General features: G+C 40.4%; 1 protein-coding gene across 3 annotated transcripts in view; it reads right to left on the reverse strand.

The window, feature by feature from the left end:
* The window catches only part of LOC136242373 (transducin beta-like protein 3), a 112,279-nt gene that overhangs the window by 7,941 nt on the left and 80,283 nt on the right, over positions 1-24,055 (reverse strand). For all 3 annotated transcript variants that reach the window (XM_066033780.1, XM_066033779.1, XM_066033781.1), the window contains 7 exons: positions 10,748-10,826; positions 9,840-9,976; positions 9,686-9,789; positions 9,567-9,638; positions 8,941-9,006; positions 8,796-8,888; positions 8,709-8,743 (listed from right to left, as the gene is read on the reverse strand). In XM_066033780.1, coding sequence (XP_065889852.1) covers positions 8,709-8,743; positions 8,796-8,888; positions 8,941-9,006; positions 9,567-9,638; positions 9,686-9,789; positions 9,840-9,976; positions 10,748-10,826 — 586 coding nt within the window. The remainder of the gene's footprint in view (positions 1-8,708; positions 8,744-8,795; positions 8,889-8,940; positions 9,007-9,566; positions 9,639-9,685; positions 9,790-9,839; positions 9,977-10,747; positions 10,827-24,055) is intronic.

The following is a 24,055-nucleotide window of genomic DNA, read 5'->3' on the forward strand; positions in this document are numbered from 1 at the left end:
TGGGAAGAAACAAGCCCACAGGGAGGCCATAAGACAGTATGGCAGTATTAAAAAAAACAACAGATGTTATGGTATGACTTGATCTAAATATCACATATCGCCCAGCTCTATCCATTAGCAAAGATGATCACACAGCTGCACAAGTGTGCATATATATCAGAAGCCATACTATTGCTGACCACAGCTTGCTGGAAATGACTAAAATGTAGAATGGATTGGGAAAACGGAGTAGTAAATGGACCAGCTCAACAAGTCTAAAATGTGGATTTACCAGTATAGAAAAGAAAAGTGGACCTTTTTGAGGCTCTTTATATGGATTACATTATGGTGTTCGCATGCTGAAACTAGGGGGTCTGGAGCACAACATCCTAAAAACAATAGTACACACAAAAAAGGTCTTACAAAGCTTTTGAACATGATTTTAAAGCGTGCACAAGCCCTGTGCTTAAAACTAGGGTTTAATAAACTTGGGTGATAACAGTCCTCAAGGGCAAAGTCATCACTATCAGTGCTGTAAACATGATCGAATCAAAGCCTGCTCATAACCTCCAGTCACCTGTTACACTGAGAAGCAGCTGCGAAATTAATTGCAGCAATTAACCTGAACACAAATCTAATAGTAACAGTGTCTCTTCAACAAGTCTTGAAGCTTGTATCTTGGCTTGTTTATGGCATTATACAGCCATGCCACAAAGAATGCAAGAATGCATGTTTAATCCAGCACTAAAAGAATGAAGCCTGATAACCTGATAGCCTCAAGACAGCCTGATAATGTTGGCCAGACATTTTTCTGTGGATTTTGCTACATATCAGCTACTAAGGAGCCAGCACAGCCCTGTAATCTCGTCTCTGGACTCCAATTGTGGCCTGCCTCCATTTTGAGGTCTAACCCTTGCCCACCCTGCCACCCCCCACCCCTTTGTGAGCAGTCGTGATACTACTTCGCTCGTCCAACTGCTCAGATTTTCTATATTATTTGGCAGGAAACTCTACAAGCAGCTACAAGTACTGGAAGTGGTCTGAAAGGTAATAGATTGATGCATTTTTTGTGTAAATTTCATACACGTACTAGCTATCCTTGGAGAGTTATGCTGGCTTGAATTCTTTTTAAACCGTTTATCTCGAAACTTCTAATGTGCAATTTGGATCGTTTTTTCAAAATCCAGTCACATATACAGTAGTTGGATATGTCAAGAAGACTAGAAGAAAGCGAAATGAACTTGTGAACATTAACATATTCTTGTAATTACGATTATTATGTCATTATAATTATTAAGTCATATTACATCATTGTTATGTATAGAAGACACAATGTATGCTTTACAATTCAGTCAATAAAAATTTAATACATTTACTCACTCTTCGCTTCGCTAGAGATAAAAACGAGATAAGCAGTTCTTCAATACAGAAGAAGTTGGCGCTGCTAGCAGGGTTCTGAGTTGAGCCACAAGGATACACCAGCCACTATGTCTGGGCCAATCAGAAAGTTGTTTGGACCCGCGAAAGCGAGGCTACAGACGTACATTGAAGAAGCGTCTTCCATGCTATCCGGGGAATGGGACGATGAAGAAGATTAGATAAGAACAGAAGAATTAACAAATCGTAATAAAATAACTTTTTTTCCTCTTAGAGTGATGCAATAGTGAATGGTAAAGTTTGCTCAACGATTTCAAAGGTGAAGAAAAGGTTAGAGGAGAAGGAACTTCAGCATTACACGGAGGGAAAGGATGGATATATAGAGGTATTTCTAGATGCAAATGAAGCTGTTTCTCACTTGTAGTCAAGACAGAGAAGGGTAACTAAGGTAGTTCAAGCATGGGCGCCATGGAGTAGAGCGTTCAGAAGTGGAGAAGAAAATCGATAATAAGTTTGACAGTCTGACAGAAGTTAAGGTAACTCTTCCTAAATTGCAATTACCTTTGTTCGATGGTAAAATTCAAGAATGGCAAGTAGTAGTAGTAGTAGTAGTAGTAGTAGTAGTAGTAGTAGTAGTAGTAGTAGTAGTAGTAGTAGTAGTAGTAGTAGTAGTAGTAGTAGTAGTAGTAGTAGTAGTAGTAGTAGTAGTAGTAGTAGTAGTAGTAGTAGTAGTAGTAGTAGTAGTAGTAGTAGTAGTAGTAGTAGTAGTAGTAGTAGTAGTAGTAGTAGTAGTAGTAGTAGTAGTAGTAGTAGTAGTAGTAGTAGTAGTAGTAGTAGTAGTAGTAGTAGTAGTAGTAGTAGTAGTAGTAGTAGTAGTAGTAGTAGTAGTAGTAGTAGTAGTAGTAGTAGTAGTAGTAGTAGTAGTAGTAGTAGTAGTAGTAGTAGTAGTAGTAGTAGTAGTAGTAGTAGTAGTAGTAGTAGTAGTAGTAGTAGTAGTAGTAGTAGCGTGATCAAGTCGTGAGGCGTGAAACAACGCTGCTGGTCAGCCTTCCCCCAAGCTCCTTTTGGGTGTGCTTAGCCGTTCCTGTGAAACTATGAAACTTCGTAGCTCAAGAACTGTCCGGTCACCGAGTGCAAGTAGTGAACTTACACCTGTAGTCCGAATTAATGCCCACCTGGATACTGAAGTCTCCCATCGCTGTGCGTCCGTGGAAGCCAGCGACGAGTCCTCTGCAAGTTTTCCTGGTGAGCGCGTCGATGCTGGGTTGTCGGGAGCTGAATGCCTACCGTCAGACACAACTCATGGTCGTCGCAAGTGGTCCTATGCTGAGAACATCGAACTGATGCACTGCTTCTATCTCGCCAAGCGTGATGGAGTAGGTTACCGGAATCGACTGAAGGCTATTTGGGATACTAGAAATTCATCTAAAGCGTCGATAAGTGTGAATACTCTTTGCTGTCACGCTAGAAACATTCAATCGTCTCACATGCTCTCTGAACATGAGTTATCTAATATCGCAACTTCTTGTACCAGATCGTCAGTGGATATCACACATGTGGTGGCCTCCCAGCCAACTAAGCCTGATGTAGTGGATCCTAAGCCAGCTGCCTATTCTGAATCAAGTTTACCAGATTCTCCTGAGAAGGTCTATCCTGAATCAAGTTTACCGGATTCACCTGAGAAGGTTAATTGTCCAAAGTCTGAGGATATATCTGTTGTGTGTGTGGTGCATTTTCCTGAGGATAATGTCTCACAATGTTTGGAACATAAGTTTTTTGAGGCTTCTGCCCAGGGGTTACTAGCCCCTAGTCTCCCTAGAGTTACCATCAACAAACCAGTTTTGGATCTTGTCACCAGTGTAAATGACTCTCTTGAAAAAGTTTTGGAATATTTTGATCCATCATTGCAACAGTGTGTGCATCTTCTATATGCTGCTGCTGCCACTGTGAATACGCTGTTATCGGGATCCCCAGCTCGACGATCACACAATTCATGGAAGTCACGTTTGGAGAACACTATATCAATTTTAAGAGGAGATTTGTCTCGTTTGGTGGCTGGAGGTTTCCCTCCTAGTGGTGGTAAGAAATTTATGCATAAGTTAAGACAATTACATTCTAAACATTGTATAACGTCATTGTCAGATTTTTCTGTAGTGGTTGAAACTCTTAAACAGAAAATTTCAAGTTATGCAGCCAGGTTAAGGAAGTATAAGTCAAGATTATTGAGACAATGGCAAAACAAATTGTTTCGCCAGAATGAAAAGAGATTTTATTCTGAGTTGTTGAGGGGTAGGGATGAAGTTCACCCATCCCCTGATTTGGCTGCCTTGGAATCTTTCTGGAAAAACATTTTTGAGAATCCAACAAAAGCAAACTTGGATACCTCTTGGCTCAGTGACCTTGAGGGCAAGATTGCAGATAAGTCATTTATTGTGGAGCAGTCTGTCATTGATGAGGCTTGTTTTAATGGTTGTGTGTCTAGGTTACGCAACTGGGCTGCTCCAGGTCCTGATGGCGTTCAGGGCTTTTGGATTAAACGATTCACAGCTTTGAGGTCAGTGATTGTCTCCCATTTTAACAACATGTTGAAGGATGGGTCTCTTATACCATCATGGTTTCCGAAGGGCAAAACTATTTTAATTCCCAAAGCTTCTGATACAGAACAGCCAAAGAATTTCCGGCCAATAACCTGTCTGAACATTTTGTACAAGCTGTGGACAGGATGTATTAGTGAAGTAGTGCTAAGGCACTGTGTTGTTAATAATGTTTTACATCCTGCACAGAAGGGGTGTGCTAGAGGAGAGCTTGGATGCACAGATCATTTGTTGTTGAATAGTCATATTTGGAAGCAGGTCAAGTCTAAGAATCGATCACTTTCTGTTGCATGGCTTGACTATAAAAAGGCCTATGATTCTGTACCCCATAACTGGATTGTTTGTTGTTTAAAATTATTTCGATTTGACACCACCATAGTACAGTGTATTGAACAATTGCTCTCACTATGGAGTACTACTTTGTACCTTCGGATGCCTACTTGTGACCCAGTGATGCTGGCAGCAGTCTCTATTAAGCGCGGTATTTTCCAGGGAGACACACTTAGTCCTCTATTATTTTGACTTACTCTTACACCATTGAGTATGCTGTTGGATTCCTTGAGTGGGTATCAGGCCACCACTACGAGAAGAGTAAATCATTTGTTGTATATGGATGACATTAAATTGTTTGCAAAATCGGATATCCAGCTTGAAAGGCTACTTCACACTGTTTATATGTTTTCCAATGATGTTTGTCTCACCTTTGGGCTTGACAAGTGTGCAAAGTCCTCTGTAGTGAGGGGAAAGGTGGTTTCATCTGATGATGTTCCCCTATCAGACCCTTGCTCTATACGTGTATTGGGTGTTGGTGAGTCATACAAGTACCTGGGTTTTTATGAATCTGATGGACTAGATTGTGTCAAGAGTAAGGAGATGCTTACTGATTTATATAACCATCGATTGAAGCTAGTATGGAGCTCATTGCTCAGTGGACCTCGTAATACAAGAGCTACAAACTCATTTTGTGTCCCACTCTTGTCCTTTGGCTTTGGAATTGTTCCCTGGACTAAGAAAGAGATCCAGCAATTTGATGTTAGCACAAGGAGGATCCTATCAGCCACTAACAATCATCATCCTCGTAGTGCTATTGAGCGTATTTATTTGCCTCGCTCTGCTGGAGGTGTTGGGTTGGTGAACATTGAGAACTTGTATAACAGAAAGTTAGTCTCACTTGCTCATCATCTCTCTGTTTCTTCTGACCCTCTGGTCTTATTGTGCTGTGAGATTGACAGTGATTTGCCAAGGCGGAGTTCTGTGTTGTTCAGGGCCAGGGAATACTGTGCATCTCTATCTATTACATCAGACTTCCAAAACATCTTGTTCTCTTCACTGAAGTCTTTGATTCGTGACTGTCAGTTTAGCCGGCTAATGTCCTCTATCATCGACAAACCTCTTCATGGTCAGTATTATGCACTTTTAAACAAGAATTCAATTGACAAGACTAGAAGTGTGTGCTGGCTGAAAAGCCATGTTCACTCAGAGTCGGAGTCTACAATACTTGCCATTCAGAATCAGGCCATCACCACCAGAGTTCTTCAGGTTAAGATTATGAAGATGAGCATTCCTTCTATAATGTGTAGATTGTGTGGAGAGCATGAAGAATCTGTTGTTCATTTGTTGGCAGCTTGTCCATCATTGGCTGCCACTGCTTATTTATATCGTCATAACTTAGTAGCTGGAGTGGTGCATTGGCATTTGATGAGGCTGCATGGATTTTTACCTGGTTCCTCGTGTTGGTTCACTCATAGACCCCCTGCTGTGGTTGAATCATCGGCAGTGAAGATCCTGTGGGATTTTAGCTTACAGTCTGCCAGTCACCACCTGAGTAATCGTCCAGATATTGTTTTATTTGACTATAACCTTAAGAAGATCTACTTCATTGAAGTTTCTTGTCCAGCTGATGTAAATGTGCCCTCTAAGGAGCAAGAAAAGTTACAGAAGTATCAATCATTGGCACATGATTATCACATGATGTACAGAATGCCGGTGATAATTATCCCTGTGGTGGTTGGATGTACAGGTGTTGTATCTTCTAACTGTATTACTCACCTTCGTCGTATCCCAGACTTTTCTAACAGTTTATTTTGTACCATTCAAAAGGCAGCCGTAATTGGAACTGTTCATGTCTTACGGTGTACAAATGTGATTTAATGAACATTATCTTATGTACTTGTACATGATTCTGTTCTTTCTCTGTACAATTGTGTGTACATGTAATTCTTTTAATGAAAAGTAGTAGTAGTAGTAGTAGTAGTAGTAGTAGTAGTGACACAATATCAGGTTTGAGGGGAGATTTATCTCGTTTGCTGGTTGGGGGATTCCCTACTACTGGTAGTAAGAAATTAATGCATAAATTAAGACATCTGCATTCTAAATATCATATTGTATCATTGTCTGATTCTTTGGTAGTGGCAGAAACTCTTAAACAGAAAATATCAAGTTGTGCAGCCAGGTTGAGGTATAAGTCTAGATTAATGAGACAGTGGCAAAACAAACTGTTTCGTCAAAATGAGAAGAAGGAGTTATTGAAGGGTAAAAGTACAGTCCAGTCATCTCCTGATTTGGTTGCCTTGGAAACATTTTGGAGAACCATTTTTGATAATCCAGCAAAAGCAAACTTAGACTCCTCTTGGCTCAGTGACCTTCAAGGCAAGCTGGCTGACAAGTCATTCATTGTGGAGGAACCTATTATTGATGAGAATTGTTTTGATGGTTGTGTGCCTAGGCTACGCAATTGGGCTGCTCCAGGCCCTGATGAAATTCAAGGGTTTTGGATTAAGAGATTTACAGCTTTGAGATTTGTGATTGTGTCTCATTTTAACAACATGTTAAGGAATGGATCACTTATACCACCTTGGTTTCCAACTGGAAGAACCATATTAATTCCAAAAGCATCTGATACAACACAGCCTAAGAACGTTCGACCAATCACTTGTATAAATGTTCTATATAAGTTGTGGACAGGATGTGTCAGTGAAATAGTAATTAGAATCCTTTGTAGTGGCCTATGATGTTTTAAAGTTTATGGCTTCAAGGGAGTAGCTAACTTTCAATGTTCATGACTTAGCTAGTCTATATATACCTAATAATGTATGACAGCTAGCTATAGCCCATCAATCCAATGTGAGTCCCTGGTGGGATAGTTAACTTGTATTTAACATCTCAGACAAGTTAGTAGGCTAATTTGGGTGAAAATTGGGCAAGCCCAGGACTCCAATGTGGCATGCAAATCTCTCAGTTTAGAGAGGCTGGCGTGGCTCTGTTATCAATTACTAGTTTGCTGCAACTGAGGAATGGTTATGACTCTCAGCATTACAGTATTTTCAAGCAGTTACCAAGTAGTAAATTTCCTCTAGGTTAAGCTAGATGGGTTCATTCCTTGATTAGTATTTGATGTTACTTGGTATAAGCGTAGACCAGATCGTGTCAGAGGGTTGCATGGGGGGACTCTATGTTTGTTAGGGTAAGATGATGCTATTAATCTTGTACTGTATAGCAGCAGCAGCAGCACAAAACAATGGCAGTATAAGGAAAGACACTTGTGGCCACTGTCCACAGTAAAGAAAAGAAAATAGAAAATGAAAAAAACAGTGGCATACAAAATTATAAGCAATGGCAACAGTGACAGCAGCAGCATACAAATGCACATACAGCAGTAATCCAAGAATACAACACAAAATGGCAGCAACAACAGTACACAATGCAACACAAAATAGTAACAGCATACAAAAAGAGATGGCAGCAAAACATAGAGACAACACTGTGGCATGCGCAGCATCACTTGTGGCGGTGTGGTATACACAGTGGCACTGTGGTACAAACTGCAACACAAAATAGTAACAATTAACATACAAACAAACAGATGCAAAACATAAAGACAACACTGTGGCATGCACTGTGGTTGAAATACTCTAATACAACAATCATTTCCGATTTCGGATAAACAAGGGTCGGATAACCGAGAGTCTTGGTTAAACGCTGCAGCGTTATTACCTTAGTTCTAAAACTCGAAGCAACAACTATTTAAGTTTGATGACCACCACTCAATGCTCAAAAACAGTGTTGAAGCTCATATATTCAAAATCAATCATTGTACCACTTAAATGCGGCTACTATTGAAGATGTGACATTTAACTAAGTCAATACAGCACACATACCGTATAGCGGGTTATTTTCGAAACATAAATTTTCGCACAAGAAGCAAAATCTGAATTTCGAAAGATTTTAATTTCAAAGAGTGCATATTTCGAAGTCCGGATGGATTTCAAATAAACGGAAATTCGTGTCACAAATTATGAAGATGCGTGAATGTTTGCCTAAAACTGACTTGCTGATGGAATAATCCCCACTCTTGTGCACTGGAGAGAAGATTGAGGGAGTCTCGGGTGGAGTGAATTCACTGGCACAATCACGCTCGATCATAGCAAGCTATCCTACCATAGATTCTAGAGCAGATGGCATCAATTCCCATTCTGGATTGCCTGTTTTCTGGTTATTGGTACAGTAATGATACAGTTTACCTATTATCATCAGCAATACTGAGCTAAAACTCGAGGAATACACTACGAATCACCGAAAGTTGGACGGTTGCTTTCAGTTGTGGGAATTTATTTTCGAAAAACAACCGGATGCGGGAATTTATTTTCGAAGAGAAGGGCCTCTTCGAAATATCCGAAAATAAAAACCTTTCGAAAATTACCAGCTATACGGTATATCATAAATGCTTTGGTAAAAACTAAACTTAAGCACAAACCATACCTGTTGTAATTTTGATAGTCTTTCAAAGTGCCTCTCTAAGCAAACAATACACTTAGCACATTCAAGGTTAAAAAGACAACCACTGACCAGTGTAAGGTATTAATCCTTGTACAGTTAAGTTCAAGTTTGTATACTTCAGCAACTCTGATGGGGGATGATACCTTAAGATTACTGATAAAGCTACAAAGAATTATAAAGAATGGATGCTGAAATATAAAAGTTGTGTTCATACTAGCTTGAGCTGTTCTGGATAGCTTTCCATTTGTGTTCCATTGGTTAATGTACATTAAAAGTGACTCTACATCAATAGAAATTGTAAATTACATTAGAATGTGGCCTACATATCCATTGATTAGGAGTATACTGTTTAACCTTTTAATGTTTGCAAAAGAAAATGTGGAATCTCTTATTATCACAGTGCAAATATGTCTTGTACTACTTTGTATAGCTATAACTCCAGCATATGAAACTGAAAAGTTGTCAGCCTATTTCTGGGATTAGTAGGTAATAATAAAGAATTTGAATAATGTACAAGTGTACCACTATGCTGGGTTTCACAGATCCAGTCACAATCACCCTCACAATGTATTAAGGCACTGTCATGTGTGATAATCAGAGATAGAACATGCACATGAACCTGGTGAGGTTGCCCATAAAAAGTGTTGGCTTAATATCTATAACAAAACATAATTGAGGGAGTAGTCATACAGTTTCACTACAACTTTTATCTCATTCAGATGTAAAAAAAATAACTGTATTACGAAATAGTAACACACTACCTAGACTACTTATATTCTACGCAAGCTAAAGGGAAAGAAAAGACAACCTCTAAAGATAGTTATGAGCTGAATAACATACCACTTTGATCTGGTGTTAATGATGCAATAGCATATGAAAACTCCCCATTTATTCCTTCATCATCCAACATCTCTATAAAGATTTAATCAAGTTAGTGTCACAAACTTACTTGACCTCACCTGAAAGAATTCTGAAAACTCTCATTGGTTGGCGTAGATCAGTTGCCATAGCAACAGCTTTACTGTACTCTTTGTGGTGTAATAGGTTACTCAACCCTTGCTCTCTGATCACATGACCTAAAGTGAGCCATCACACAATGGATTTTTGGCCTACCTTAGTAAAAAATGTTGTTGTGTTGATATCTCCTCTTGTTGAGTCCGCTCTGTGATGTCTTGCCAAAAGCAGATTAGTGAATCAGCACCACCTGATATCAATAGGTCTCCATTAGTATCTCCAGTCACTGTCCACACCTATGTAATCAAGACACGTATCATACTCACTTAGTTTATACAAGCAAGCGTTTAGAGAAAATCAAAATGTAAAAAATATTAGTGAAATTATGCATACTGCAAAGAAAAAATATGCCAGTTTTAACACCAAGAGAAAGCAGTTTCAAATCAATTAAATCTATATATGGGTAACCTTATTTGTTCATGGACAGTTCGAAAAACCTGTTTTGTTTCTGTAGCCCCAATGGTATGCATGTTACATGTGTTCATTTATGATGTAGTAGATGTAAACAAAATTTGTCATCATTAAAAAAAAATAAAACTGCCATCTCCTGTGTATGCGCAAGTGACTACCTACATACCATACAAAGCTGGGTAGCAATAAAACAAACAATGGTTTCACTGTTGAACTTTTCTGAGTTGCTGTGTTCCACGTGGCAGGGATAATACCTCGTACATGCAATCCCTATAACCCTCTATCGAGATTCAAGGAATATGAAGATTAACATGGAGATGAACAAAACTTTCAGTTGTCACAAATACACTTAATGTTTCCTTTTCATTTTATATACTCACTAGTGAATCTACGCATGCATGCTCAATGCAAAGAACAACCAGATGGTTGGTCTGTGCTTTTCAAGGTGGTTTTCAGGTGTGCATTGATTCTATTATCTACTAGGATAAACACCGGTGATCCATATTATGAACAAACTATCATCATTCATGATAGTTTGGCTCAAGAACATAACAAACAGATGAAGAACATCCTTATTAACATAATGTTTGATGTACTTTTCCAGTATGCTCATCTAACGTAGCAACACACTCTGTTGTCTTGATGCTCCATATCTTTACTAAACCATCACCTCCACTGAAGTAACAACAGATTAACATCATAATTACAAGCATTAGTGATCATATCTATCACAAATACACATTAGTGATCATATCTATCACAAATACACATTAGTGATCATATCTATCACAAATACACAATAGTTTCCATAGCAACAGTACAGATGAATTGTGACATAAACAGTGTGTAAATGGCAGTTAGTGAACATCATCATATTATTGACATGATGTATATAGTGTGATATAGTACAAACAGTTGCCAAAACAGCTTATATTTTATAGCAGAAATTTCTGTGTTTGTGAAATACTACGTAACTGGCTTATGTTTTTCTTCCTTGGGACTTGCTTGATAAAGAAGACAGAAACAGTTGACCAGTCCTGTCACTACAGTTTCTAACTTACCTTTGTGTCCCATTACCACGGAAGTGCTGATTTGTGGATAGCATATCAATGGCTTCTTGTGCTGCCTATTGTGTTTGTAATCAAACAGTATGGTACATAGTACTGTTTAAATAGGGATTGCATCAAAAGTGACATGCACCGCCAAAAATGATGCCTTTAAAAATAATCCTTGAGACATCTTATGAGACAAAAACCACCTTTATGGAATAATACTAATTCATCTAACATGAAATACAGTACTGTATAGCTGGTTATTTTTGATGGGTTTTTATTTTCGGATGTTTCGAAGAGGCCCTTCTCTTCGAAAATAAATTCCCAAGTCCTGTTGCTCTTCAGAAATAAATTCCCACAAGTAAAAATAACGTACTTTCACGTGATTGAATAATGTGTATTCGCTCATGTAGCTATTCTGTACAAGTTTAAGCTCAGTATTATTAACAACAGTTGAACAGTATCACACTCAGGCATCAATAGACTATCCAGAATGCCCATTGTTGGGAATCCATGCCGTCTTCTGAGTGCACTGTACCATGATCTAGCTGATGATTGCCTCGCCAGCTGCTAACTACTCCACTTATAACTCAGTCTTCTTTCCAGTATGCAAAAGTGGGGACTATTCCATTATCCATTCCAACAGTAAGGTGAGCACACGTTGACTACATATTTTTATAATTTGTGACACGAATATCTATTTGCTTGAAATCCACCTGTACTTCGAAATATGTATTCTTACCTTCAAAATTCAGATTTTACTGTTCCTACAAAATTTCTGGTTCGAAAATAACCAGCTATATGGCATTAAAAACAAGAAAGCACTTTCAGGCTGCCGGATATAGAGTTTTAAAAATATTGCCAAAACTTGAAATTTGGTCTGCCTCACTGGCCACAGTCGCAAGCCTAGAGACCAAACAAAGCAGCACATGACCACTATTTTACGCCACAACAACTGACTCACTGGGGTCATTCCATATCAAATCAACAAAGAATTTAGGGTCACCTCTCGGATTTTGACGAAACTTGGTGTGTTTGTAGTTCCTGTGGTGCTTATCACTCATGCAAATTTTAAGCTCCATACACCCTGTAGTTTCTGATATATTTTGGTTCAAAAATACTTTATATTTCATAAAAAGCTGTTTGAAATTCTTCAAATCTTTTTTGCGAATAATGATTGGGTCATGGTTTATGTTTGATAAAATTTTTGTGGTGGGACCATGATGGGCTCAAGAGATATAATGATTTATGTTGCAGTATGCAGTGGAATTTTGTAGTCTATTATTGCTGTATGGGAGTGTACACTTCCAATAACCATGCACAATAAGGCCACACCAAGTTTGTCTTACAGAGTGAAGGTGTCTAGGTACAGTGCAACCGGTATTAGTGACCACCTGCATTGCAAGAGGCAACTGATTCAGAGTTCCAGTCGCTGACAGAAAACAACACATGGAAACTAGTAGAGTTGTCCAGTGGAAGAGCCAGTTGCATGTAAATGGATCTTTAAGACTAAGTGTGGTAGTAATGGAACAGTAGAGTATGATGAGGAGAAGACTAGCATGTGGATGCACCAAAGGCGGTACATCCTAACGCTTCTGGATAAGTATGGGCTAAGTGAAGCCAAACCATTCACAACACCAGCTGATATTATTGTTAAATTAGTTAAGGATGATGGAGTCAGTAAGTCTGTTGACCAAGTAATTTATCAGTCCATGGTGGGAAGTCTGATATATGCAGCTGCTGCAACTAGACCTAACATTGCCCAAGCAGAGGGAGCTATGTCAAAATTTAACTCCTGTTCCACTGAAGCTCACCTTACTGCAGTTAAGCGAAGAACTACGCATACTGATGTTAAGTTTCACTTTGTGAAAGAAGCTCCAAGTAATGGATGTACTCAATTGATTTATTGTCCAAAAGAACAAATGGTGGTAGATGTGTTAAAATCTCTCTCATGTGACAGATTCGAACATTTTCAGCTGGAGATGGGACTGAATATCTTACCCAGTATCAAGTCAATTTAAGTGGGAGTGTTGTGGAGTAAATTGACTTTTAACTGTTGAATTGACTAATTATTGTGAATTAGACTACAGCTAATTATTATGTTGTTTATTGTTCTTATTCTGGAACTATCTCCAGACTTCTAGAATTGTAGTCTATAAAAGAGCATATTGTACAATTTGTCAGTCCGCTTGAAATCAGTCATTAAAGTTGCTCTGTGAAAACCTTTCTATTTTCTATTACAACAATAAGTGTATATCAGAACTCCTCAAAAGGGATACCTGCACACCTTGATAACTAGGACGTCTGTTTATATTCCCACTCTAGTGGTGCACATACCTGTGAAACAAGATACAGGTGTACTTCTGTGGCCCTGTAATATGAGAACTTTATTATGGTCCTAGGAATGGAGGATTTTTACGATATACATGCAATACTTGTACCTTAACCCTTTATTACCGAATAGCTAATATATTGCCAGAAAATACATGTTACGGGTGCCCTTTATAAATGGACCCATAACCCTTTCGTCCTAAGGGCTATGAAGTTGAAATAACCACCAATTTGCTGAGTAGGCCCAGGCATTTCTAATAAAGTTTAACGCGAAGCGATAAGAACAAGTATGGAGAACTATCAATACTTATAAACACACAAACACACATCAAAAACAATTGTACCTGTTTAAATTTCGATAACTTTCGCTCTGAGCATCATGGTGTGTTCTACTAAGAATAAAACTACTCCTCACGTGATAAGGATTCTAAAACTATACAGTATGATGTAACCGGGGATTATAACAAGATGGCGGCGTCCATCTTTCGTTGTTATGGTGAAGAATAACAATGCGCCTTTCTTCACTTCAAAGTGTGTGAGTTATGTGTTTTGTTGTAAGGGTTTTAGATGTTTGGGTAGAAGAGAAAGATGGCTTTCATATGGTATATAGCGTTCCGTGTTAATTAATGGGTGGGGTCCTCACGTATCGTGCAAAGATCACACAAGCCATAAAATTTCATTTCCTGAGGTTTTTCTGCGGTTTTACGAAATAACTTCGGTAGGAAAGGGTTATGTGAAATTAATTTATATATTTGTGAAGATCAAGACAAAAATTTATGCACACGCTCACACAATAGGTAAACACGTTGACTACATTTTCATGTGTGTTTAACATTTGCTTGCACTGATCTTCAAGCGTAAATGCAAAATACTTTGAAAAACCATTTAGTAATTGCAGTACTAAGAATCACACATTGAGGTGCAAGCAAGTGTTCATAATATAAAAAAAAACTCTTGGTACAAGTAATGCATGTACTGCAGGGCTTAACCCAGAATATTAACCTAGAGGGGGTGAAGTAAGTTGCTTCGGATTCTAGGAGGGTCTGGGGGCATGCTCCCTCAGGAAAATTTAGAAAATTTAGGTGTAAATAAACTCAATTTTGGTGAAATTTGCTATTGAATATTGACCATTGGATTATACAACTTTGGAATCAATTAAACCTTTCCATTTCTCAAGGTTTTTAGGTATAAACCTAGGGGGGGCAATAGCTAATCCAGGGGGGGTCTGTTCCTCCCCCCCCCCTAGATTAACCCCTGTACTGCATACAGTGTGACTCTTCTATTCCCTGGGCCCATTGATAATGTGTTTATTTTTTACAGACTTCTTGGGTCCAAATGTACGTACTTTTATAAAGTGAGATCAACAGCCCGGGTATCCTTTTTGAGGGGGTCTATTGTACTTATGTAACCATGTACATAACTTGAATTGTGTAGGGTGGAGCTACATATGTAAGTGCAATATGGCGGGATTAGACTTAATAAATAAGGTTATTTCTGATATGGTACCGCATTCACATGTTTATGGATACATGGTGATCTCATTTAAAGTCCACCTTCCAATAAAGAACGTTTTTGGATTTGCTAGAAAGGGTTGATGCTTTGGTGTTATACATTGATATCCAATTAAAGAAGTATAAATTAACTACTGCACAAAAATGGTCTTTCAATACAGGTGGTCACTAATACAGGTTGCATTGTACCTATAGACACCTTCACTTTGTAAGACAAACCTGGCCAGTGGCCTTGTTGTGAGTGGTTATTGGAGGTGTACACTCCCATACAGCAATAACAGACTACAAATTCCACTGTATACCACAACATAATTCATTTTATCTCTTGAGCCCATTGTGGTCCCACCACAAAAATTTTATCAAATGTAGACCATGAACCAATAATTATTCACAAAAAAGTTTGAAGAATTTCAAGCAGCCCTTTTGAAATATAAAGGATTAAAGTTTTCAATGAAGTATTTTTGAACCATAATTAAGTAGATATCCCATAATTAAGTAGATATCCCATAATTTAGGGATTACTAGAAAGGTCGATCAACAGTCTTCCATCAGTGAAACTTGTGTTTAAAAATATTTATGCAGTGTGAAGTTACACTCAATTTTGTAACTAGAGATGGACCAATTTTTCATGAAACATTCAAAATATTTGTGGTCATAAATCAGAAACTACGGGGTGTATGGAGCTAAAAGTTTGTATGAGTGATAAGCACCACAGGTACTACAATCACCCTAAATTCCTTGTTGATTTGACATGGAATGACCCACTGGTGGAATGTGCCTTTTGGGGTTCCGACGAGTGTAGGTCCCCTACGCCTTGTCTTTCTTTTATCTCCAATCTGTCTTCTTCTTCATCCATTGAGATGTTAACGTTAATTTTCCGTATCAGCGCTTTTCTTCAGCAGCATATTTAGATGCCACAGAATTATTTCAGAGCTGGATTTCAGAAGCACTCAGTTCTGGTGCTACTAATAAGAGGTATACTAGCTAAATATCTACAACTTCGTGATTGGGATCTCGTTCGTGATTAGTCTGGCACCATGCAAAAGGGCAGAAGCCGCCAAACTAGTTTGCGATATGTTTGTGACCACACCCCCAGGTTGATAGAGTACGGAGACCACACCTCTTCACAATCTAGCTATTTACTTAACAGAAAACAGGACCTTATTGGTCTAGTTAGCTGCACACCCTAAAGATGTACCGATAATCAGATCGGCTAAAATATCAGCCACCAATATGGTAATTTTTACCAATATCGGTATTGGTACAGAACAGCAGGAGGACTGATATCGCTACCAATATTTATACGGCAGCAGTAGTTTGTACAAGAAGCTCAAGTGATTGTAGTATTTGACGTTGCAAAGCTTATCATAGTCTTTACAAATAAAGCAGCTATAGAGTACTTTGTAATAAAAAGAAGGGTCACTGTTGCAGGAGTTTCGTCTCACTATTCCATCAACTCGGCGACTCGTTCCTCACACGCTGCCCAATAGTTACTCACGTGGCAATATTCTTGTTGTTGTCTCATTACACGTGATTCATACATTACATTACATAATACTACCATAATTAGCCTACAATACTACAACATTTTCCACACTCCCCAGGGTTTGGAAGTGGGAACAACAAACAGTTCTAAAATTATTACATACAATAAATCCACACAATATCATATACTAATTAGAGTGTTCAGTTCCAGCCCTTGCAGCAATCCTTGAACTGCGCCTCAATCCTTGACTTAGTCCATCGTGATTGTGGTCATCCAGACTCTGGTTACAATTGTTCTGCCCGTTATTGGGATCATTGACTTGTTCTTCCGCAGTGGTGTTCTCCTTGTACTGAGATGGCACCTCAATAGGAAAAAGATGCTTTACACTTCTCCGGAGTAACTGAGTGGTTCCCTTGGGGGTGGACACACGAACAACAGCTGCTTGAATTTTCCCATCCTTCCCAGTAAGCAATTCCTCAACTTTGGCTAATTTCCAGAATAACCTCTTAGTCCGATCGTCTTTCACCACCACGATATCACCCACAGAAATCTGTGAGCCACCCTGAGTCCTAATCTTACAGGCATGAGTCTCTCGTAGTTTTAACAGGTACTCCTGTCGCCACTGTCAGGAAAACTGAGTTAGCAGGTGTTGATGAGCCTTGGATCTACGGGCTAAAGTCTCACTAGTACTGATGACTTCAAAGTAACTGTCATTAGGATTGGTTGTGACTCTTCTACCATAAATCAAATGAGAGGATGACAGGGTATAACTGATTCCGTCTAAATCGTCCTGCACATGGGTGAGTGGCCTTGAGTTGATCACAGATTCTATCTCAGTTACTAGAGTAGCAAGCTCATCAAACATGACGGTGGTCCGGCCCAAGGTTTTCCTGAGACATCTCTTTACCGTTTGAATTAAATGCTCCCAGAAACCCCCCCACCAAGGGGCCCTCTCAACAATAAACCTCCATCTTATCTGGTTTCTGGTAAAGTACTTCTGAACTTCATCTGATCGAATGATTTTTGACACTTCCTTGGATGACGCCTTGAAGGTTTTGGCATTGTCAGAGATGATCGTAGCCGGCAATCCTCGTCTACTAGCAAACCTATGCAGGGCCAGGAGAAAGGTCTCAACACTTAAATCCCTGATTAATTCTAAGTGTACCGCCCTGGTTGAGGCACAGGTTAACAAACAAACATAGACTTTCTCCTCCATATCTGTTCCCTGTGAACTATACACAATGTGAAGTGGGCCGGCGAAGTCAACACCAATATGGGAGAACGGTGGGTCCTCTGATACTCGTTCCAAAGGCAGGTCTGGTGCTGAAGAGCATTGGTACGGTGGTCCTTCAATTCTTCTACAGGTTACACAGGCTCGAATTATCTTCCTTGTCACTTGACGCCCCTTCAATATCCAAAACCGCTCTCGTAGGCAAATCAATGTAACATTCACACCACTATGCTTACAGTCATCATGGGCCTGCAGTACTAGCAGTGAAACAAAATGGTGGTTAGTTGGTAGAAGGATAGGCTGTTTGCCAGATACGGGAAGGTTTGATAGATTGAGTCGTCCACGGCATCTAAGCAGTCCCTTGGTGTCAACAAACAAATTGAACTGCCTAATCAGTGGCGGGCGAGCACTTCCAGGTTTTCTCAGGTAGTGGATTTCTTGGGGAAACGCCAATTTTTGAATGCCTCGTATCCACAGTATTTCAGCGTGGGCAATTTCCTCTGCCTTCAACAAACTCCCCGTGCCATTTATTCTGCCCCTTTTAAGTCTGTTGACAAAACGGACTACATAGGCGGTCACACGTAACAGCCTTTCTAGACAACTATACATAGTACTATCAATCAATTGATGCACCCCATCTTCTATAACAGTCCCCTGATTGGTCAAAACTTGCGTTAAATTGGTTGGTGACTTTGCCAGCTCAGCCTTGGCTTCCTCTGAAATGGCATCATTGAAGCTAGGTGGTTCAACATGGACTTGCGCTATGAATGGAGGCCCATTCCACCACAAGTTACTTTGCAGCAGTTCAGTGGCAGACAAACCCCTAGAGGGAAGATCAGCAGGGTTTTGTATTCCAGGGCAATGACTCCAGCTATCCGGGTTTGTCAACTTCCTTATCTCACTAACACGGTGCTGTACGTATTGCTTCCAATTCTTGCGATTTCTTATCCAATGCAGCACGGTCATGGAGTCTGTCCAAAGAGATACACCTGACAGTGGAGGCAATAGAGGTGTTACAGTATGAACAAGCCTAGACAGAATCACCGCCCCTAACAACTCTAGGCGAGGTATACTTTGAGGTTTGGTTGGCGACACTCGAGTCTTGGAGCAAACGAGCTTGACATCAACAACTTCATTCTCATAAACTGAACTGAGATACAAGACCGTAGCATAAGCTCGTTCTGATGCGTCGCAGAATCCATGTAAGTATGTACTCCTAGGCATGGTACGCACAATCAGACACCGTGGAATTCTTATGCTAGAGAATAATGTCAGGCCATGTAAAATAGAATCCCACTTACCCTGGATTTCAAGTGGTAAAGGTTCATCCCAGTTCACCTTATCAGTGCACAGTTTTTGGAACAGCATCTTCAAGGTGATGACAAATGGACTTAAGAACCCTAATGGGTCAAACAAACTTGCTGTAAATTTCAGAAGGGACCTCTTAGTTCGTGGCAGTCTACTTGCTGACTCTGATAGCTCAGGAAAGTTGAATGTGAGTTCATCTCTACAGTTATCCCAGTCAACTCCTAAAAGTTTTAGCGAACTCTCATTTTCCGTCTGGCTATTCACTGGAGTCTCAACTGAGCAATCAAGGCTATGAGATTGATGAGATTCTGCCTCCTCTATCATCTTCAAAACTCTTCGGGAATTAGAGTTCCATTTCCTCAGGTTAAATCCTCCTCGTGCCAGATGGCCTTAGCGTTTTGATACAGTTCAAACACCTCTACAACGTCAGATCCACCTGCCACCAAGTCATCAACGTACAGAGATTGTCCCATAGTATCCACTGTCTTTGGATAAGTAACTTGAAACTCCTGTATATGATGAGCCAGGACAGCCCCCAATATAGCTGGTGATGGCTTAAGACCAAAGACTAAGCGTGTAAAACGTAATTGTATATCACTGTGTTCGTTGAAGGGTTCCTTGAGCCAAAGGAAGCGAAGCATGTCTCGATCAAGGTCCTTAATACTTATAAGGAAAGCCTTTTCAATATCACCGACCAAGGCAATGGGGTGACATCGAAATCGGATGAGGACAATGAACAACTTGGGAATCAAATTAGGCCCAACCTGCAAGCAGTCATTCAGTGACAAGACACCATCCTTGGACGTGGCTGAGCCATCATACACGATACGGATCTTGGTTGTGCTCTTGTCCTGTCTGATCACTGGGTGATGTGGCATGTAATGAGCACACCCTACCGTGGCCTTATCAGCCTCGTTTTCCTTGGGAACTGGTTCTAATATACCATTTCTCAGTTGATCCTTTATTATGCGATGATACTCCAACATTACTGTAGGCCGAGACTTGAGTCTTCTTTGCAGATACTTGAGCCTATTTTTGCATAGGTCAAAATGATCAGGGACTTCCAATCGATCTCGATTCCACAGAAGGCTCACTTCGTACCGATTATTAGTAAACTTGACATCCTGGAGAAACAAGCCTCCAGCACATTCACTATCACTTGGTTCCTTGATGCCTATGGTTTCCGTTTCCCAGAATGATTCGAGTGCAGTCCTGAGGTGATCCACTGGTTCTGGGGGGCTGAAGACAGTAACCCCTTGGCACAAAGCCAGATTTGAAGAAACATGATGCAAGGATGTGTCAGACGATACAGTCCCGGAGAGTAGCCAACCTAACTTACTACAGACGGCTGTGGGTCCACCCTGAGTGCGTATTACCTCTCCTCCTACGATATTCCAGTACCAATCCGAACCAATCAGTATATCAATTGCCTCTGGTCCACTGGAAGGGGGATCGGCTAAATCCAAATCTAATTCACAAAGGCCAGGAAAGTCATCCAATTTTACCAAACTGGGGAGTGTCGAGAAATGGTAGGAAAACTAAGAGCTTGTATGGTTACTCCTTCTGTTCCGTTGAGTTTGCGCAAATGAACAGCAACAACATTACAAGTTTTGCGTCTAAAGTTATGGTCCCCAAATGTATTCAGATGCAATCGTTCCTTGCCTAGGGATTTCAGCCTCAATCGGTTAGCCAAATTGTCTGTGATATAGGACCGTTGACTGCCAGTATCGAACAGAATACGAGCTGCTACGGCTCTTCCAGTTCCCTCGTTGGAGGCAAGTGCTCGTGCAGTTTGTAACAAAACCAACTGATCACACTTTGAGTTGTTGCAGCTATTAGAGGTAGTCTCAGTAGCTGGCTTATCAACTGGGGGTTGTTCGTCAACAGGTCGTGCCTTCTCACATAGGGATTGATGATGTCGACCATTACAATGGCGACATTTCTTACGAACATCGCAGTCGTTGGCTCGATGGTGTGTTCTTAAACAAATAAAGCACCTACCTCCTTGAATAAGTGTTGACCTTCGGTCCTTCACTGTCTTGACTACAGTACAGGAAGCCGAATAATGTTCCCCTTGACAGTAAACACATTTTGGTAACTGTCCGTTGGCAACAAGGGAACTGGCGGCAGGGTTAACAGGCTTGGAACTGGTGTTTCGAGGTGCTGTTACCTTACTCAAACTACTGGCTTCTCTGGCTTCTACCTCGATTCTTATCGTAGTCAATATGTCCTCCATCTTCCATACTTCCCCAGGGTGGGCTCGTGCTATACGTAAACGCATATCCTCTGGCAGCTTAGGCATAAGGATAGGTATCAGAAGACTGCCGTACTCACTCAAGTTTATGCCTAGAGAGCTTCGTCCACGAGTATGGATAGTTATCTTATCATAAATCGACCTCAATGAAGTGTGACGGTCTTGAGAACAGTCAGGCAACTTAACAAGCTCGTCCATGTGAGCTGCAATAATGACTCGAGTATTGCCAAATCTCGCCTTCAGCAGTTCCACCGCATCATTATAATTACCTTCGGTCAGGGGTAAACCTTGTATTGCCTTACTAGCAGACCCCTCCAGTAAAGACTGAAGATAATTGAACTTGTCAACTGATGTTAAGGCATCGTTATCATGCACTGAAGATTTAAACGAGTCCCAAAAAAGCTGGCCATTGCATTATATTACCCTTGAATTTGTGCAATTCTAACTTGGGTAATCGAGCTTTCGCAGCCGACAATGTAGGAGGAAGCACAAGTGAGCCTGTCATCGAAGCAGAGGTAGCAGCTACTGCAACTGTCGGGTTTAAGAATAGTTTAATTCGGCGATCATAGTCTAACACCTTAGCATTAGTTTGCTCAGATTCCTCGATTTCATGGTCTATTTCAGAGAGGTCACATAGCGCCAAAATATCGTTATCACTCGCTTGCAATACAGACAATTTTGATTGTAATTGTTGTTGAATAACATTTAATCTACCAACACTTTCACCTGGTTCTGGTAGTGCCAGAAGACTGTCTAGTTCTTTGGTGAGCTTGGTGATCATCCCTCGGTGGCCTCCGCGAATGGCTCTGAGCCGCTCCAGGTCCTTCTTCTGCGACATCGATTCGAAATACAACTCTACAGGGGGGGGGGGGCAAACCAACGGTGAACAAACGCTCTCGTGAATTCTAATTAATGTACCTCTACAGGTGCCTGTCAACCCGGCACCAAGGAATTCGGGTTTAGGTCGATGAATCGTCTTGCTGTCGAGCCCCACGTTGGGCGCCACTTGTTACAGGAGTTTCGTCTCACTATTCCATCGACTCGGCGACTCGTTCCTCACACGCTGCCCAATAGTTACTCACGTGGCAATATTCTTGTTGTTGTCTCATTACACGTGATTCATACATTACATTACATAATACTACCATAATTAGCCTACAATACTACAACATTTTCCACAGTCACAGAATAACTAAGGAAACTTGCTGTACCAGCAGCTTTAAACCATTAGAATGCAGAAATATCCATTTAAGGCTTCATGGGAGTATACATAAAAATGTTTGTGTGTGACTAACTGTCTGGATTGCAAAATAGATACCCAAGCTGTATTCCACCACAGGCAGAGTATAGCAGTGAATGCACTTGTTGTAGTGCAGGTAAAAGTACAATTAACTATAATGCAAATATCAGATCGACAATCGGTTATCAGCTTTTTTTGGTGGCATCAATATTGGATATCAGTACATGTCAAAAACCCATATTGGTACACCTCTAGCACACCCCTTGTCTGACTTGAGAAACTCTAATACAACAGTCACTCTAATACAACAGTCATGCATGCATGATATTCTAATAGAACAGTCACAGTCTAGATGGAGGTTAACATTGAATTAATGGAAGAAGGCACCAGCGGCAGCTGCGCATAATCTATAATTAGAACTATTGGCCATGGTCCATAATTAGAATTAATCGTGCATGCGCATTACTCGTAGTGTAGCATGTTGTCTGTTGTTTGCTGCCTGTTGTGAACTAGTCAATTGAATCGAAGGATATGACATCTCTTGAACCTCCAGAACAGATTTTCTCACCGGCCCAGCAAAAATGGATCTGGCAACTGATTGAAGTGCAACTGCCACCACTGTCGCTTCCACCTCCTCCTGCTGCTAGTGTGTCATCGAGCCAGGAACAGCCTTCCACAACACCCGTCGCGTCGCCCAGGTCGTCCATTGCCACAAATAATCCCGGCAACCTCGGTAAGTTGTTTTCCACCAAGAAACCGCATGCACGTGACCCTCACCCCAGTCTCCCAACCGTTTCCCCCGGCCCCTTTCCCCATCCCCCCCACCCATCATATTAGTGATGTGCAATAATATCGAGTGTGATAATCGTATCGCAGTGGTTCATTATCGTGATACGATAGTAGCTTGTGATTATCATGAGCACCAATAATAGACATTCTTACCTCGCCAGAATTACTCAAACAATTAAGCATTCATTTGCTTATTCGATTATGTATTCTAATTATTTTCTGCAATTGAACTTTGCTGCATTTTGGCATGACATATATGCATTTGGGTATACAGGATGTGCCTTTACCCATATTCATATGAAAATAAGTAAAATTAGTGCTACAATACTCATCTTATCATTTGGATTTACTATTGTGATAACTATCGTACCGTGATGCAATTATAGTGATTAATCGATATAGTTGCAAACTTATTATCGCACATTACCACATCATATATCATAACATTTAGCTTGTCTGTAGCGAAGGGAGGATGGCCACGTGCACACAGTGCATAATCATGACTGGCCGCGGGTCACACCCTTACCTTTCTAATTAGAGCTCACTAGTCTTGGGAGCCTCCCCTCAACAATATAGGCTGACCCACAAGATGCACAAGTTCTTGGTGGCTCGAAGTATTGGTAGTAGAGAGGTGTTCAGAGTACGCCCAGGTGGCCCAGCCTACTCAAACTCACTTTACATGTTCAAGAATTTTACCAGCAG

This window comes from Dysidea avara, chromosome 13, assembly GCF_963678975.1.
Source record: "Dysidea avara chromosome 13, odDysAvar1.4, whole genome shotgun sequence".
Classification (NCBI taxonomy): domain Eukaryota; kingdom Metazoa; phylum Porifera; class Demospongiae; order Dictyoceratida; family Dysideidae; genus Dysidea; species Dysidea avara.